The 17,500-nt window shown below is 56.9% G+C and overlaps 1 protein-coding gene across 4 annotated transcripts in view; it reads left to right on the forward strand.

The window, feature by feature from the left end:
* Window positions 1–17,500, forward strand: part of ABCA2 (ATP binding cassette subfamily A member 2) — a 146,607-nt gene that overhangs the window by 52,486 nt on the left and 76,621 nt on the right. For 3 of the 4 annotated variants that reach the window (XM_075120554.1, XM_048822414.2, XM_048822416.2), the window contains exons 2-3: window positions 10,579–10,672; window positions 16,459–16,570. In XM_075120554.1, the coding sequence (XP_074976655.1) occupies window positions 10,579–10,672; window positions 16,459–16,570 (206 nt within the window). Of the gene's footprint in view, window positions 1–10,578; window positions 10,673–15,690; window positions 15,977–16,458; window positions 16,571–17,500 lie in introns of those variants that run through there. The other variant, XM_048822417.2, reaches the window with a different exon arrangement.

The raw sequence follows: 17,500 nt of genomic DNA on the forward strand, positions 1-17,500 counted from the left end.
CCCGTTGCTCCGTCCTGCAAGGTAATATGTGAGCAGGTGTATTGTGAGCCTCTGTGACTCTGTAAATCGCAGGACAGGAGAGGGTGAAGTGCTGATCTCCAACCCATGGTGTTCTGTCCTGCCTGACCAGGAAGACCCATCCACACCAGATGGACTAGAATGGAACATCAAAGTGGACAAAAGACTCTGTTGGCCGCTCACCGCAAGATGAGTCTTGCAAGTGAATTCCTCCATCAGCTGAGTTTACAGCTCAAAGAGGGGGAGAGGGGCATAAAATCCCCTAACAAGGAGGAACAGTACCTTTGTGCTACTTGGATTCTGGGAGGCCAGGATTACTAGGCACAGGTGTGACGATGCTGCCCTGGGAGCCAGCTGAGGTCACTCAATTAGGGTGAACTGCAAACAGAATGGGGCAAACAAACCCCAAGGGCTGGTGAATATTCTAGTACTTAGATTTACCCAGCCAGCCCAAAACAGCTTCTATAGTACCCAGCCTCAGGCCTCCATCCAGACACACATGTCAAACACATGATGATAAATTCTGAAAATCTTATTTCATCATATAAAAGAAAAGGTTCTCCTGACCCCAAAGGACCAAGCTTCCAGACCCAGGTCAAATAATAACTTAGATCTTACCCCAAATACATGCTTACAGTCAATTCTTATTAACTAAACTAAAATTTATTAAAAAAGAAAAGCAAGCGTGTTGGTTAAAAGATCAATATACATAGACTTGAGTTCAATTCTTGAGGTTCAGCTACAGAGCAGAGATGAGTTTGTAGTGGCCAAAAGTCCTTTTAGAAATAGTCCAGAGGTTATAGTCCAATGTCCATGTTCAGGGTGACTCCAGTCAGTGACCAGGGATCTCAATCCTTATGGCTTAAGGTTTCCCTCTCTTGAAACCCAAAGCAGATCTGAGATGAAGAAGGATCGTGTCCCAAGGTTTTTATACATTTCCTGCAGCCTTTTGGCCTGAGAAAACAATAGGCTTAACTTTCCTTCTTCCAAACATCCTGGCAATTAGCACAGGGGATAATTTATCCATTAAACAGTTCAGATACAGGTTATCACAGCCTTCAAAGAGACATAGACAATAATACGATTTCACTCAAGTTTCTTCCTAAATGTTTTTTGATCTTTGTATCAAAGCTATAGCAATAGACAAGACTTGTTTGCTGACATCACAAGACCTGAGCAAACATCTACTTGCATCCGATGACTTTGTGAGCTGTAGCTCACAAAAGCTTATGCTCAAATAAATTTGTTAGTCTCTAAGATGCCACAAGTCCTCCTTTTCTTTCTTTTATCTCTAACAAAGGAGGCTTGCATTTCAAAGCTCTATTCATTTACATCTCTTCCTAAACAGTCTGTAAAGTTCCACCAAGGGTCAGGCCAGTCTGTGAGTTAATTAACTCTTTCTGGCCCTGTCACCTTTCAATGAGATATTCTATTACACTCATAATGTCACAACAGGGAAAAGATCCCCAATGCTTAGCCTGGGGTAGCCCTAAAGGACATGTAGAGCTTGCTGATTAGAGAAGCTTCTGTTACCTTTTGAAACTTAAGATTGGAACTCACTTGTGTGTTTCTGTTTACCAGCTTTGACCTTGTAAATAACTCTCATTTCCTTTTCCTAGTTAATAAATCTTTAGATATTTTATTATAGGTTTGACTGCAAGTGTTTTCTTTGGTGTAAGATCTAAGGTGCAGTTGCCCTGAGGTAAGTGACTGGTCCTTGGGACTGGGAGCTATCTGAATATTGCTGTGATCTCTGGTGTAAGGGACCACCTATCACAAAGGCAGGCTTACCTGGGTGGCAAGACAGAGTGCCCAACGGGACTGTCTGTGACTCCCTGTTATGGCTGTTGTTATCCTGAGGAGTTCACACTTGATACTTGGTTGGTGAAACTCAGGCAGTTTGGGGTTTGTGCCCTGCTTCTTCGCTGACTGCCCTGAGGTTGGTACTCACAGGCTGGCTTGACAGTGCGTGGGAACTCAGAAGTGCCTGGTTTTCGGGTGTGTGAGTGTAGCTGAATGTGACCTTTTGGAAAGGCGCCAGGCAACCTGAACTCCTTGTTACTAAGTCCTGGGGCAGTTAATGGGTTTAATCCTGGCTCTTGTGGTTTTAGCTTGCACCTGCAAATCACTGTGACCAGTTAAAAACTGATATAAGGATGTCCTCACGAGGCTTTGTACTGGTTTATCTGCATTGGGTTTTAAACTGCTTTAAACAAAGGCAGCTTTTGTGTGTAGATAAGAGCCAGGAGAGGGAAGAATCAGTAGGAAACTAGAAGAGGAAACAAAGAATGTGGTGAAACCTGCAAGGTGGTAGTAGGTGTGAATGGGGGAGGCTGTGAGGGGGCTGGGCAGAGCTGGGATGAATCCCACTGGGAAGAACAGCAGAGTTAAAAGGCACGAGAAGGCTTTGGGCTGGCACCAAGGGGTTGAATAAAGGGTTCCAGGGCAGCCTGGCATTGCCATGCTTCCTACAGGAATGCTTGTGGGAAGCTCCTTGCTGTGGTATGACAGCTCCAGGAGGCCCCCATGAGGCTGAGTTAATGTGACCAGGGCATGGGAGCGGAACTTGTTTCAAGGGAGGATCTGAATTGCAAATTTGGACCAAAAATAATCTGGGGCATCAGGGCGGAGAGATAGCTCGGCCCCTCGCGTGCAGCAGGCTGGAAGGAGCAGGCAGGATTAGCTCCCAGTTGGCACGCTGGGGTGGGGAGGGCTTATTGTGTGACACAGATCTGCAGAGGCCAGGACAGGCCCATGTGCAGGGGAGCTATGCCCCTGCCAGGATGAGGGAGCCTGGCTGGCAGAAACCCTTGAGGATTTGGGGTTTCCGGACAGCTGCCTGGGAGGATGCAGCGCTGCCGAGAGGAGCACTGAGGAGTGGCGAGGAAAGCATGCGCTGTTGAGGGGGTGTGTGTGTGTGTGAAGGGGGATGTCCCTTCACTCTGAGCAAGGAGCAGCAAAATCCCCATCCTTGTGTCACTTTTCCAGGCCGGTGGGGGGCAATGCCCACTCTGTAATAGTACCAGGCTGAGCGCTCGGGGGACCCTGTTAGTGCTGCTCTGTGCTCCTGGGGACCCCGGCCCAGGCCTGGGGAGCACGGGGAGCAGGTAAAGCTGAGCTGCAATTGCTGCATCCCTGTGTATGAACTCTCAGAGCTCCAGCTGGTCACACGTGCTCTCCCTGCCTCTCCCTGTCCCCTGCAGTGCATGGCCTCTAGCGGGGCCTGTGGGTGTGGCACCCCGTCCCTGCTGTAACTGACCCGATCGCTAACCCCCACTTCTTAAAGGCAAGACAAATTCCCTTGTTGCTTATAAAAGTGGGGCTCAGTGAGAATCCTGCAGGAAGGGGCTGCTTCCACCATGCATGCCCCGCTCTGCCCGTTCTGGATCCCCCGCAACGCAGCTCTGCTGCTGCCCTTAAATCCATACCTGCAGCCCCCTGCTCGTCCTGCCTGGGGCTCTGTCACAGGTCTGGTGAGCTCCCCCATTGGCCACGTGCCAGGCAGGTGTGAGAGGAGCTAAATGCTGACTCCTCATGTGCTTTAAGCTTAGGAGTGTGAACCGAGTCCAGGCATTGTCCTGGCTTGGGGTTCATGTACGCACACGCTGGGAGCTGACCCTCTGTCCAGCAGCCCCTCCTGACAGCTGAGACTTCATGGCCCAACTGCCCAGCCCCTGGGACCAGGGCTGCCCCCCACCCCCCTCCAACTCTCCTGTAGCTTAAACACACCTCTCCCTGCACCCCAGCAGGTGCCTGCTCTGGGCCCCCAGGGGAGCTCCTCAAGGGATAACACGCAGGCAGATGTTGCCCAGGAGTCTAACACCACTCCTCTGTGTGGCACAAGAAACGCACAGATCAGTACAATGGGAAAGAACCCTGCCTCAGTTTCCTCACCACTCTGAAGTGTTCTGGGCTGGAGTCCGAGACCTGAGAGATTGTCCTGCTGCAGCTCGTGGCCTGACTCTTGAACTGTAAGATGCTCTCTCTCGATCTGCTCGCTTTCTCTGACTTTCCAGCAGCTAAACTGACCCATCCATTCTGCTATGAAAGCTAGCCCACCTCTTCCCCTCTGCTGCCCTGTCTCTCTGCAAAGCCTTCCCCAGGGAGTCCTGTCTAAATCCAGCTTAGCCACCTCTGGTCTTGCCTTCATTTAACATGTAGGTCACCATAGCTAAGGAAAATCCACACCCCTGAGTGCCAGAGCTATACGAACCTCACCCCTGGTGCACACGCAGCTAGGTTGATGGAAGCACTCTTCCATCGCTCTGGCCACTGCTGCTCAGGGAGTTGGGGTTCCTAAATCAACAGAAAACCCCTTCTGTTGCCGTAGGCCGTGTCTACAGGGCTATGTTGGCATAGCTAAGCGCTGTAGCTAGAATCCCTATAGTGCAGACATAGTCTTTGCCTCTTTGGCCTGCTTTGAGAATTGTCCTTTGTCCAAACACCAGCCCCCTGTGGAGAGCTGGAGAAAACTGGTTCTCCTGCCTTCATCCCACCCCCTTAACTTCCCCCTGCTGTGGCTGTAAGGTCATTCAGGTTAACTGCTCTCCATTGTCCCTGCCAGTCTCTGCTGGATTCCACACTTACAAAGAGGCATTCGATGAGACTGCAGTTTTCCTAGTCACAAATTCATAGGATCAACCCAGATCCATAAGTGCAGTCAGATTCCTCCAAATGGTCACAGTCTCTGGGGCTGGATTTGCTGTGAATGTTACCAGATTGCAATCCTGGCCATTTTGCACTGGTGTAAATGGGGGCAGGGCTATGGCTAATCAACCCCCCACCCCAGGATGGCCAGTCAAGGCTTGTCTGAGGTGGGAAACCCTGGGGACCTGAGCACGGCTGGTGCTGACCTCTGCCCCGGGCGGTGGAAAAGCAGGGCAAAGCTCTTTGCTGTCATCTTTACAACCACGTCCTGCCAGGCAGCTGCGAAGGGTGTGAATGCAGCTTTAACACAGCCTGAGAATGGGAATGAGCCAGTTGCTGTGTGCGATTTTCTGTTATGGGAGAAAACAGGCCGAAGGGAGAAAGACACGTACTCAGGTGTGCCTTAGCTCCCAGTATTGGGACTAATAGAAATGTTTCCCTCTAGCCCAAGAGGTGGTTAAATCTCAATCCAATAACCCAATCTCACCTTCAATTGGACTGAGGTTGTCAGCTCTTTGGTCTGTGTCTGTACAGTGCCTAGCACGGTGGGGGCCCTGCTCCATGGTTAGGGCTCCTCGGTTCTACCATGATACAGTTAATAGGTGAGTAAAGTGACTTTCATGGGAGTAAGAAACAGGAAGAAACATAAGTGATTGTGTGGACACTTTAACCTGGTGCCGGCATCTCCCAGCTTCACCCCACCTGAGGAGTGTCTCCCTCTGCTGCCAGGTAGAGTCACCCTAGTTCTTAAAGCTGTGCGCCTGTGGCCTGTGTTTTGGAGTAGGGGTGCCAGTTCCATCCCTGCCGCCTCTGGGACGGCCCATGCCTGCCGGGGAGCAGGGTGGTGACAGCGGGGAGCTTGCTGGGGTCTGTGGATTCCTTATGGTGCCTGTGATTGTTTGAGCACCAGGATTCATATATTCAAGGGCCAGAAGGGACCACTGTGATCAAGTCTGACCTGCGTAATGCAGGCCAGAGAACGGCCGCCAGATAATTTCTGGAGCGGATCCTTTAGAACAGTGGTTCTCAATCAGGGGTCTGGGGCACCCTAGGGGGCCACGAGCAGGTTTCAGGGGTCCGCCACGTAGGGCCAGTGTTAGACTCACTGGGGCCCAGGGCAGAGACCTGAAGTCTGAGCAACATAGCTTTGTGAGGGCCCCTGTGACATGGGGCCCTAGGCAATTGCCCTGGCTTTTATATGTAGAAAACCAGTTGTGGCACAGCTGGGTTGTGGGGTTTTTTTATAGCGTGTTGGGGTCGGCCTCAGAAAGGGAGAGACTGAGAATCCGTGTGTTAGAAAAACATCTAGTCTTTGATTTAAAAGGGAAGGCTGGGTACTTTGATGCAAAGTCACGTGGTCTCATAATAGTCCCTGTCGACCCCTCCGTACCCTCTGTGGGAGGCCCCCCTAGGTGTACCCTACCTGCGCTCCCTATGGCAATGGGACACTGGGCCTGGGGAGGGGCTATATGTCCTCAGTGCCAGGCGGTGGAAGCAGATGAATGTCCTATGAGAGCACGCCAGCTCTGGGCATCACATGCAGCCTTCAGCCACCCTAATCTCCAAGTCCAGATGCTCTGTGGGCCTTTCCGCTGGGTTTCTGGGCCGTGCCTCGAGGGAGAGCTGCTGGGAGGGGGGGGCTCGGTTTCTCAGCCTGCAGCATGGGACCTGTCAGAACATCTCCAGTGCTTATCAGCACACGAAACGAAAGGGCCGAGAGGGCCTGGATTACGTAACTGCAGCCGCCCTTTGCAGCGAGCACACCCGGCGTATTTAACCCAATTAGCGGCCGCGCGGCTCGGGTCTGGCCCCGGGGGCGGCAGCTGCCTGCTGCCGATTGGGCTCGCTGTGATGCTGGCTCGTCTTGCACACTGGGCCGGGCCAGGCTGGGCAGTGCTATGATGGGAGACTTCCCTGGAAAAGCCGGGGTGCTGGTGACCCAGTAGGGGGCGCAGCTGGGGGTGAGTTGAGGTGGAGGGTGCCAGGTGGCATGCTGGAGCCGCTGGAGTTTCCAAGGCTGGAGGATGGAAAGTGGCTTGTGCTAGACACCCAGCCGGGGAGGGGGGCGATACCAGCCATTCAGGTCTGACCCTTCTCTGTGTTTCACAGCCAGCGGGCCCCAGCGGGCATGGGGGCTGGTCCCCCTTTTCCACCACGGCAAGCTCACTCGTCTAGTTCTCTGTTTTCCCCCTCTGCTCTCCCTGCTTCTCTGCTCTTTTCTCCTCGTGCCAGCCTCATCCTCCCCATGGTCGGCTCCCCCCACAGCCACCTTTGTGGCCACCCCTCATGCCTGAACCCCCCCAAATGGCTCTGTAAGGCCTGGCCCCTGTGAGCCTTCAGACCCCCTTCCCAGGGCTCCCTTGTACCATAATGCTGGTCAGAAATTCGCCATTGCCTAGCGAGGCGGTTGAGGGGCAGATGGGGAGAGCAGATACTGGTTTATAGAGCTCATTTGCCCACCCTGAGAGAACCCCAGGAAATGCCCCCCCGCCACCACTAACCTGAGCTTCTCTGTGCCCCTGAGAGCTGGCCGTGTCTCAGTCCCTTTGGTCAGTGCTGGCCTGGCGCAGCAGAATGCTGCTGTGATACCCGTGCTGACAGCCAAGATCACAGTGCAGCCGGGGTGGGCATGGAGACGTGGCTGGATGGTCTGTGGGAAGAGGCTGAGACCCACCAGTTCAGGTCACAAGTGATGAGAACAAGTTGAGTTTGAAGAGCCAGCTGAGATTTTGCCAGCTGTCTATAGGGTTCGGACACCCCGGTCTGAGCCTCCAGCCATGGGAAATCTTAGCCATTCGTTATTATGGGAACGCACCGTACCGGGGAACCTGTGTATTTGAAATGATTCTCTTGCCATTCTCTGATTCCAGCCTAGTGGTGAGACCAGGAAACTTGGGGTCAGGGCTCCCGCGTTTCATGCCCAGCTCGGACATTGGGTGTGTCTCTGCTGCAGGTGGGAAGGTGCTCCCTAGCACAGGAAGATGGCCGTGTTCGAGCGAGTGTGCTAAGGATCGCATTTTGGCTCAGGCTAGCTACCCGCGTGCTTAGCCGGCTGGCCTGAGCCACCGTGGCCATAGTGCTGCTTTTAGTGCACTCGCTCGAGCAGAGCTAGCATGTCTGGCTACCCGCCCTAGGAAGCACGCTCCTAGCCACGCCCCCTCGCTCACCACGTGATCTGCAGCCCCTCGCTCTGCCTTTCTGTGCCTCGGTTCCCTCTCTGGACGAGGCTCCTTTGCTTTTCTGTGCCACCTCCCATCCATGGACTCCATAGCCCTCTGCCTTCCCTGCCTGATCGGTAACATCCTTCTCCCCATTGCAGAGGGGGAAACTGAGGCACGGAGCTGAGAAGGCCAGGCTTTGTGTGAGCACCACAGATGGAACCAGGGCTCCAGCCAGCCGGGTCTGGGTGCTAACTACTTAGCCCATGGTTCACGCTGCATGCACGTGGGCACGAAGCATTTGTGGGAAGGGAGGAAGGAAATGAGAGCTTCGGACTGGCTGGATCCCATGTCAGCGCTGTGAATGCTGCATCCATCCAGCACTGCCTGGCAAAGCTTCTGGCAGAATCGGCTCCAAAGCTTGCCGGGGTGGGGGGAGTGGAGAGAAACGCAGTGTCCCCAGAAGCCTGCTGGGGGATGGACAGAGCTGGCTCACCTCCGTGCAGCCCACGTGCATGCAGGGAGCTGATGGAAACGCTCCCCAAGCTGCAGGTGCTGTTCTGTCTCCCCCAGCAGTTCCTGTCTGAGGCTGACTCATCTGCAGGAAGCCGTCACGAGCTGGCCAATCAGCGAAAGCCGGGCCCCGGCTGGCTGGCATGGCTTTTCATTGTCCCCCTGTGGAGCCGTGCCTATGCATGCAGATCCCGCTTTGTTGCCACGTGGAGGTGCACGCACACTTGGACCTGTGGTGAATCATACACTAAGGGTGTTTGCCTGAAACCCCCCCCCACACACACACACGTGTGCATCATTGCTTGGATTCAGGTGCACCTGTGTTTTCACACATGTTCCCATGCACGCACCTGACCACTAGGATCTGCCCTCAGTTCCTTCCATACAGGCCACCGGTAACACGGGCCCAACAAGGCTGCCCTGGGCTGGGGCTCCCTTCCCCATGCCCAGCCCAGTGCCTCTGGATTTGTCGCCGCGTTGGATCTGGCGGACGGGTTCTGAGGTGCTGCCCAGTCTCTGCTGCTGTTTAACTTCCACTCCTGTGCGCTGATGAGATTAGCGCCTGCCACACGGCGTTGATTGCTCCACCGGGCAGGCACCGGGGCGCGGTTGCCAGGAGAAATGCTGACACGCTGCTGTCTGACTCCCTGCGTCAGCCCTCTTTGCTGAGCCACGGCTGGCAGGGCCACGGCTCCTCCAGCCACAGTACCCTGTGGGGGGCTGCTCCTTCCATCCCCTCTGGGGGAAGCCCCGTGCCAGGGCAGGCCTCTGGTCTCTCGGGCCCTGAGATCAATAGCCCCAGCATTTGACACTTGAGCCTTTGCGTGGAGCTGATAGCACTAGGCTTTCAAGAGAGACTCTTGTCAGCAGCAAACACCCCAGTTTCACCCACTTCTCAGCTTTGTCTGTGCTACTGGATCCTGCTGGCCCCCAGTCTCACCCTCCTACAGCCCCCCTCCCCTGCGCTTCATCCCATGCACCAAACTCTCCAGCAGCCTCCCCCATCATCTCCTTGCAGTCACTCCACTGTGACCCAGCAGCCAGATTCTCCCTCAGTTTTATTCTCCCCCCCCCACTGCTCTTCCCATACATAGCTCTGCCCCTCAATTCTCACTTGCAGCCCCCCTGCTATCCCAGCCCTGCCCCCCACCATCTCTGCTGGTGTCCCTCAATCCTGGCCCACAGCCTCTCTGCTACTCCAGTTCTCGCGGTGGGTGGTGGCAGGTGTTAGGATACTGATGAATATCCACAGGCACTAGGCTGAGATCCCCCAAATTCATGTCACTTGTGATCCAAGATGGATTTGATGTCTGGTGTCCATCCAGCAGGTGAAAGGCACCTAGGTCCAGATCCTCAAAAGTATTTAGGTACCTAACTCCCATTAGATTCATTATCCTAAATCAGGGCTGGGACCGAGGGGTTCGGAGGGCAAGAGGGGGATCAGGGCTGGGGCAGGGGGTTGGGATGTGGAGGGGTGGCTCAGGGGTACAGGCTCTGGGTGGCGCTTACCTCAAGCAGCTCCCAGAAGCAGCGGCGTGTCCTCTTCCAGCTCCTATGTGGAGGCGTGGCCAGGCGGCTCTGCTGCGCACTGCCCCGTCCACAGGCACTACCCTTATTTCTCCCATTGGCCGCAGTTCCCAGCAAATGGGAGCTGCAGGGGCAGCGGCAGCATGCGGAGCGGAGCCCCCTGGCTGCCCCTATGCATAGAAGCCAGAGGTAGGACATGCTGCTGCTTTTGGGAGCCGCTAGGAGCAGCCCCTGACCCTGCTCCCCGGCTGCAGCGCCGGAGCAGGGTGAGCGCCAGACCCCACTCCCCAACTGGAGCTGGAGGGACGGATTCAAATGGCTGGTGGGCCCGATGCGGCCCACAGGCCGTAGTTTGCCCACCCCCGTCCTAAATACTTCTGGGGGTCTGGGCCCTGCTCCCCTAAGCTGCCGTGCTGAGCTGCTTGCCTGCATGTGTGTACGCCAGGATGCCCTGGCGTTGAGACACTTGGCTTGTGTCTCGTCTCCTGCTCCCCAGCTGCTGTTGGTCCAGGGAAGTCAGTGGGTCCCACTGGGAGTGTGCGCACTGGGGAGCGATCTCAGTAAATGGGGGTAACGGAGCAGAGTTTGGCTCCCAAGAAACTGAGCAAAAACTGTGCTGCTTGGATGGATCCTACAGAAAGTGGGGGGCAGAAAACCTGCCTTGTAGCCCCACCCTGAACCTCATGGTCTCCTGTGCTTTGTGTTTTGTCCTCAGTGGGTGCTGGCCTTTGAGATCTTCATCCCCTTGGTCCTCTTCTTCATCCTCCTGGGGCTGCGGCAGAAGAAGCCCACCATCCCCGTGAAGGAAGGTGAGTGTGGGCCGTGGTGACGATGCCAGGATGCTCTGGAGGGCAATGCCCTGCCTTCTAGGGGAGGCGTGTGGGAGAGAAGTGGGGGGGCTGGGAGTGAGACCGGGAAATACCCCCCAGTGACAGCACAGACCCCCCAGCCATCGTCTCCCTCTCAGCCAAGCAGATCCTTCCTTTGGAGAGCCCTCCTGGGGAGGGCTTGGGCACTGGGCAGGGAGGGGGCTCATTGGGAGACCCGGGTGGGGATGAGCCGGGGGTCAGCGTGTGCCGGCCCAGTGGAAGGGTCTGGTGGTCAAGGTGGGCAGTGGCTCCGGGGCCAGAGGCTGCAGGGATCCGGAAGGCAGGATGTTCCTCCTGGAAATCTGTGATCACCCTGTCAGTGCAGCTGCAGCAGGGGGTGGGGGCGTAGCGCAGAGACAATGGAGCAGAGCAGGGGCATGGGAAAGCGGGTCCCTCGGCAGATTCCCCCACTGCTCCTTGGGGCAGCTCACAACCCCACCCTTCTGGTAACCCACTTCCTTGCAGCCCCCGGCCAATTGGCTATATCCCAGCCCCCTCCCTGCACTGACCTCCTCCGGGGGCACTGAGAGTGTGCCCCACAGGGGCTAGCAAGCTGGAGGGGCCTCTTCCAGCCTATCCCAGCTGCTCCTTGGGCAGACAACCTTGGGCTGAGCGGCATCGTTGTACACTTGGGAAAGCAAGGCAGAGAGCCTGGCACGGGGAGGGTAGCTCCTGGGGGTGAGCCCCTTTCCCCCGGGGCTGCTGGCTGGCTCCCCTCGGTCAGGGTGGGTGTCGGATCCCCCCTCCAGCACCACCCGTGCTGCTCGTGGGCTGAGCCTTACTACAAAAAGGCCCATTCGCTCAGGGGGTGCCAGAGGGACCATGGGGGACCTCATCAGAGTGGGAGGCCCAGAGGCTCTGCTTGCCCTTGGCCACAGCAGGGGCTCATGGAGGGGCAGAGATACGGGTGCTGGGAGGGGGCCAGCCCCCTCGCTGACTGAGGGTGACTGAATTCCCAGCTGGCCTGCCGGCAGGATCCCCACTCGCCGTCACCCGTCTCCAGCAGTTGGGCATGTGCTAGCTCCTAACTGAATCTGGGGGTGGGGCTGGAAATGAGCAGCCTGGCTGGCTGTGCCTGGAGCTCCCCCCTGCTGCCAGTTCCTGGGCAGCCGGGGCAGCAGCTGAGTGGGGGCGGGGGCATAACGGACAGCCCCCCTCCATAGTAAACTCGAGCGCTGAGACCTCCTGTGGGCCTCCCCCACCCCTCGCCCAGAAGGACAGTCAGAGACCGGCTCAGCTGCGTGCAGCACAAGGGGGCCTGGATCCCCCAGATGTCCAAACCATGCACAGGGGAGTGCAGCCTTGGAGAGGAGCCAATAACTCGGGCAGGCCAGGGCAGTGTGGCTGCTCGCACCCTGCCTAGGCTAAGCCAGCTGCTCACTCAGACCATGCAATTCCGGCTAGCTCTTCCCAGGGGCCGAGCTGTTGCCTGGGGCTTCCCTGCCCCCACCTGACTCCAGAGAGCTTTGTAAAGTGGCTGCATTGTCCACTGCTCCAGTTCCCCAGGGCTGGTGCGGCCCCTATGGATAAGAGCTTCCGGGGCCCCCTATGGAAAAACAGAGCTCCAGCAGATTCCTCCTTCCGGTGAGAATCCAGGGCTCTCCCCGGGGCTGGCAGGGGATGCCGCGCTGCAAGGCACCGGGGCAACTCCCCACAGGCTGGGCCACCCCAGCATGACTAGGATGGAGACTGGCATGCAGGGGCAGGAATTGCCAGCCCAGGTTTTATCGTTGTGTTACGGTAGTGTCTAGACTCCCCGAATGCCATTGGGACCCCATTGTGCCAGGCGCTGCACAGACCGAGCGCCCCGTCTGAATAGACAAAGGGGAAACTGAGGTGAAAGTGTCAGACAGCAAGTCAGTGGCAAAACCAAGAACTGAACCTGGGTCCGATTCCTAGTCCGGTGCCCTATCCACTAGGCTGCGCTGCCTGCCTGGCTCACAGCAGGGCTCCTGCTGGGCCAGCATCTGTTGGCGTGAGCGGCCAGCTCCAGCGGCTTCAGTGGAAGGGGCAGGAGACCCCGCAGGGGGCGGCGATGGAATAACCAGCCCCCCAGGGGAAGTCCTTCCTTGCCCCATTGTCAGGCTGGCAGGTGCCTTGATGCAGGGGTTGGCATCCCTGCCAGGGGAGGAAGCTGGGGGAGAGGGATGGAAGCTGGCAGAAACAGTGGCTGCAGAATGAGGGGCCAGCCAAGAACCCCAGGATGGAAGGTGTGTTCCAGCGGGCTCTGCTCCTCACTATTCCAGAACCCCACCCCATCCAGACCCCCCACCCCACATCCCCAGCAGAGAGCTCAGCCCCGGCTGCTGCCTGGGGAAATGAAGCAGGCTTCGCTAGGGCTTGATGGGGGTTGGGCGGACATGGGAGGAAGAGAGGGGTGGGGCAGAGTGGAAGGGGCCCTGGGACACAGCAAAGTGATGCCCTGGCTCCCTGGGAGTGGGGCAGGCCGTGGTGTAGGGTAATGGTGTCCTGAGCCTGTGTTGGCGCTGGCGAGGAGGAGCACCCAGCCAGGCTGTGACTGCCCGTGAGCTGGGGCCCCCATCTCTGACTTGTGCTCTTTGTTTTGTTTTTCTCTCACACACGTTCTCTTTTTCTTTTCCCATCGTCACTCCCCTGTCTGCCTCTCCTCCACTGCCACTGCATGCTCCAGTCTGTAAGTTGTGGGTTGGGGTGGCGCTCCCACTCTCCCCTTTGGCAAAGCATTCTGGGAAATGGCAGCCATGGTGGCCCAGCTTTCTCGGCTGCTTTGACTAACACACATTTACTTAACCTGAGCCTTCACCCCTCCTCCTCCTCCTCCTCCTCCCACCCCCGCGGGGACTGGTGAAGAGGAATCTGCCCAGTGTACCAGAGCCAAAGGCTCCGTTCTGGGTTGTGCCATAGACCCACCATCTTTCCTGGAGTCCCCCAGTGCCATGGTCAGCCCAAGCTTCTGATTTGGCCACAATTCTCATTCCCTGGCTCCACACGCTCCTCTCTGTTGGACCCCATTACATGGCCAGCCCCCTTCCTGAGTTTAACAGCTGCGGAGCTTGGCTGGGTCGAACAGGTTCTGCCCATTGGGTCATGCAGGGGTTAAAGCAGGGACCCAGCTGTGGAGGAGGGGGAGCGGTGGGGGAGACTGGTTTCCTCTCCCCCTCCCCTCCATCCCCATTGCATTCCCCCTTGGGGCAAACTGTGCTCTAACCCGGGTAAGAAGCAGCGCACTATCCCTGTCTCTCGCATTTCCTTGTGTGTCTGGGGTGGGGAACTGGAGACCCCTCGCTGGGTTCATCTGCACCGTGACAGTGACTGCCATGGGGGACCTGGTAACCGCATGCTTGTTCCCGAAGTGCAGATAGCCTGGCTCCTACTTGTAGCCTCGGCAGAGCTGACCTGTGCGAGACAGCGTCCTGGGGCTGTGTGCCAGCCTGCTCTGTGCAAGGCTCTGGGACACGGGGAGATGCCACCAACACTGGAAGACTGAACCCCAGCGGAATCAAGCCTGGGGACAATTGTGTTGTAACTGGGACCTCGATAGCATTGCTTTTACAGGGTGGCTGGGCCCTGTGTGCGTGTGTACGTACATGGATAGGTGGGTGGGTGAGTGTGTGTGTCTCTCTCTTTCTCTCTCCAAGAGGTAAAATACTTTGATTTTTTTTTAAACATGTCCCAATGCACTTTGGGCCTGGCCCAGGCTGTTCTGACCCAGTGCAGGCTCATGTGGGTTTAACCCCCGGGGTTGAGTTGGGTTGTTTCAGGTGGGCAGCCAGGGCCCGCTCCCACACAGTGTGCCCATTATTTCCTCTGCAGTGCAAAGCCCCTTTCTGATTCTCCCCTCGGGCTCTCCTGAGCTGCTGTCCGTGGTAGATGACTCTGTCCCTGATCCCCATCGCCCCAGCCTGCTGCGGGCTGGTGTCCCCCCTGCTCCGCTGCTTGACACCACAGCCTTTCTGCATCCCAGTCTGTCCCGAGGCTCACGGATCTGTATCCGTGTGTGTCTCTTCACCAGTCCCTGCCTCTCTGCAGTGCCTTCGTGAACACAGCCCTTTGTTCAGCCCGAGCTGCACTGTGGAGGTGGGACGAGAGGGGGTGTTTAGAGCCACTCTTGGCTCTAACCACATGAGTGAACAGAAGCCAGGAGTTGAGGTTTCTTATTTAAGCTGAGTGAACCGGTTGCAACGGAGCCCTGTCTCTGCTGATCCAGGCCTGGGTTTGGGACTGGAATAGTTGTGCCAGCCCCACTTCCCACAGCCCCTCCAGTGAGAGTTCGCTGCTGAGTAACTGAGCAGCAGGACAATGTGACGGTCCTGATGAGTGACTGGAGATGGAGGGGACTGGAGGGGATGCTGTCCGACCCCGTCTCCCCACCCCGCCCACCACACAGGGTGACTGCAGCTGGGAGGGGGCTCTCCACCAGACCCCATCTCCCCCCACCACACACCTCAGCTCAGATGGGAGAGGGCTCTCCAGCAAACACTGTCTTCCCCCACCCCAAACCTTGGCACAGAGGGGAGGGGGCTCACTGCCAGGGCCCACCCTGCTCCTTGTGAGCAGAGAGATGGGATTATTAGCAGCTCTTGGTCGCTAGTCCAGTCCCCTCTGGATCCCTGCCTGGTATCCTCGCCCCTCCGGTGACTGCTCCTGCATGCCACTTGCCCCAGCATCCTTGGATGTGGGTGCTTCCATTCCACCTGTGGTCCTGCCCCAGCAGCAGTGGGGTCATGCCGTGGGCATGAGAGCCAAGCCCAGCTGTGTCCCTGGAGGGCTTCCATTGGCTCACCGCCCTCCCCTACCTGGGACACATCAGCTGACACCCAACCGCACTCTGGTTCTGCTATTTTAATTTGGAATATTTGGCTCGTTCTGGGAACAGCGATGGCATGAGACAGGAACCTGGGGAGATGCACTGTCGGGGCTGGGGGATGGCCCAAAGTGGGGAAGGGCTGTGTCTTTGCTAGCCAGGGCTGATGGTGGAGCAAGGTCGCTTGTTAACATCCTCACTCCCCTTCACACGCTCTCATCCCAGGTGTCTCCTCCTCCCTGCCTCGCCATTTCTGCTTCCTAATAAAACGCCCGTGCTTCGCCTCGGCCAGCTGCAGCTTGAGGGAGCCAGGCAGGGGTGCCCCAGGGGCTTGTAGCACCGGCTGCTCTCACCTCTGCCCCATTCACCCTCCACCTTTCTGAAAATCAACCCTACATCTGAGATTCGCTACTGGGCCAATCAGAGCAGCCGCTGGGTTCTCAGCTTCCCCGGGGGCAAAGGTCAGACATCACCCCCCTGCTTCTTGGGACCTGGGGGCCTGGGGAGCGCTCAGGGCATCGAGGGGTGGCAGGCCCCTGCAGCTGGGACCCAGGGGGCTTTAAAACTGCTCCGGGGAACTGGAGATGAGCCTAGCGCCCCACGTAGCTGTGGGGCCTGGCCCCTCATGAGAAGGGCCCTGTGGTGGGACCAGCTGCCCCGTGCAGGGGCCTGGTGAGAAAGCAGGACTGGCTCCTGGATGCCGAGGCCAGGGAGACCCACTGGACACCTCACAGAGGCTAGCATGACAGAGTGGGGCTCCATAACCTCTGATCTTTACCCTCTGACCTTCCACTTGGAGATAACATACTAGCCAATAATCGTACTGATCCAACACTCATGCTTCTCTTTGAACTGGGTGTCTGTCTCCCCTGCACCTGACCCCCACTTCCCTGTCCCCCTGTATCTTTCCTCTCTCTCTTGTACTGTCTCTCTCCCTCTCCAGCTTTCTACACAGCAGCCCCTCTCACCTCGGCTGGGATCCTGCCGGTGATGCAGTCCTTATGCCCCGATGGCCAGAGAGATGAGTTTGGATTCCTGCAGTATTCCAATTCCACGTGAGTCTGTCCCTTGCCTTGATGGCTTGTCTGTTTGCCTTAGGTCCGTTTTGTGCGGAGCGCGTGTGCAAACACACGCACTCTCTCTCGCTCGTGCTGGCTGCTTACTGATTTAAAAGGACGCTGTTTGAAATGGCTGAAGGTGGGTTTCGGTTTAGCTGGGAGAGGAAAGGGTTAAATCACAGGACTGCAACATGGCCTGGGCGAGTCACTTCCCCTCATGTGCCTGTTTCCCCATTTGTAAAGCAACGCTGATACCCACTGGCAGGATTATTGAGGTCCTCTTTCTAAGTGACTAGATTCCTAGGCTGACAGCCCTGCAGAAAGGCAGAGTTGTTCATTGGGACTGAAGCACTGATAAAGTTCCATTTATTTTTCACCCTCTGCTGCTCTTTGTTCCCTGGGTGCCCACCTCTCCTCGGAGAAGATGAAAATAGACCCACCGCTTTCAGTTTTTGGCCTGCATACGCCAGCACAGCACTGGGGTTAGTGCTTGAATCCAGGCGCGTTTCTGGCCCATGAGAGCCTTCGCTTTTGGGTTGGATCGGTTTTGAGTTGTGAACTGCCCTCCATTCACCATCCTCCGGTTTTCGTTTGTCCAGGAGCCTGGGAATACAGTGGGGAGGGGACCCTCTCGCCATGTGCCCGATTCGTGCTGGGCGATTGACAAGGGGAAGAGCCAGTTCTGGGTAGACGTGTCCTTTCTGAGCTGCTCCCAGCAGGATGAAATCGCTCCCTCCCTTTGGGATCTGCTGCAGCTGAGCGATAGCTCCCTGGACGCTGCTATGGCTCTTGCCTGCCTCCATTCATTTCCTTGGCCAGAATTCCCCAGTGCCCACCTTCCCCAAATCAGACAGGACCATGCCCCCTGCTTGAACCTCTCATCAGTGCTGCTTGGCTGGCTTGGCCTTCCGCTGGGAGCAAGAAGGA

Source organism: Caretta caretta, chromosome 16, assembly GCF_965140235.1.
Source record: "Caretta caretta isolate rCarCar2 chromosome 16, rCarCar1.hap1, whole genome shotgun sequence".
Taxonomy (NCBI): domain Eukaryota; kingdom Metazoa; phylum Chordata; order Testudines; family Cheloniidae; genus Caretta; species Caretta caretta.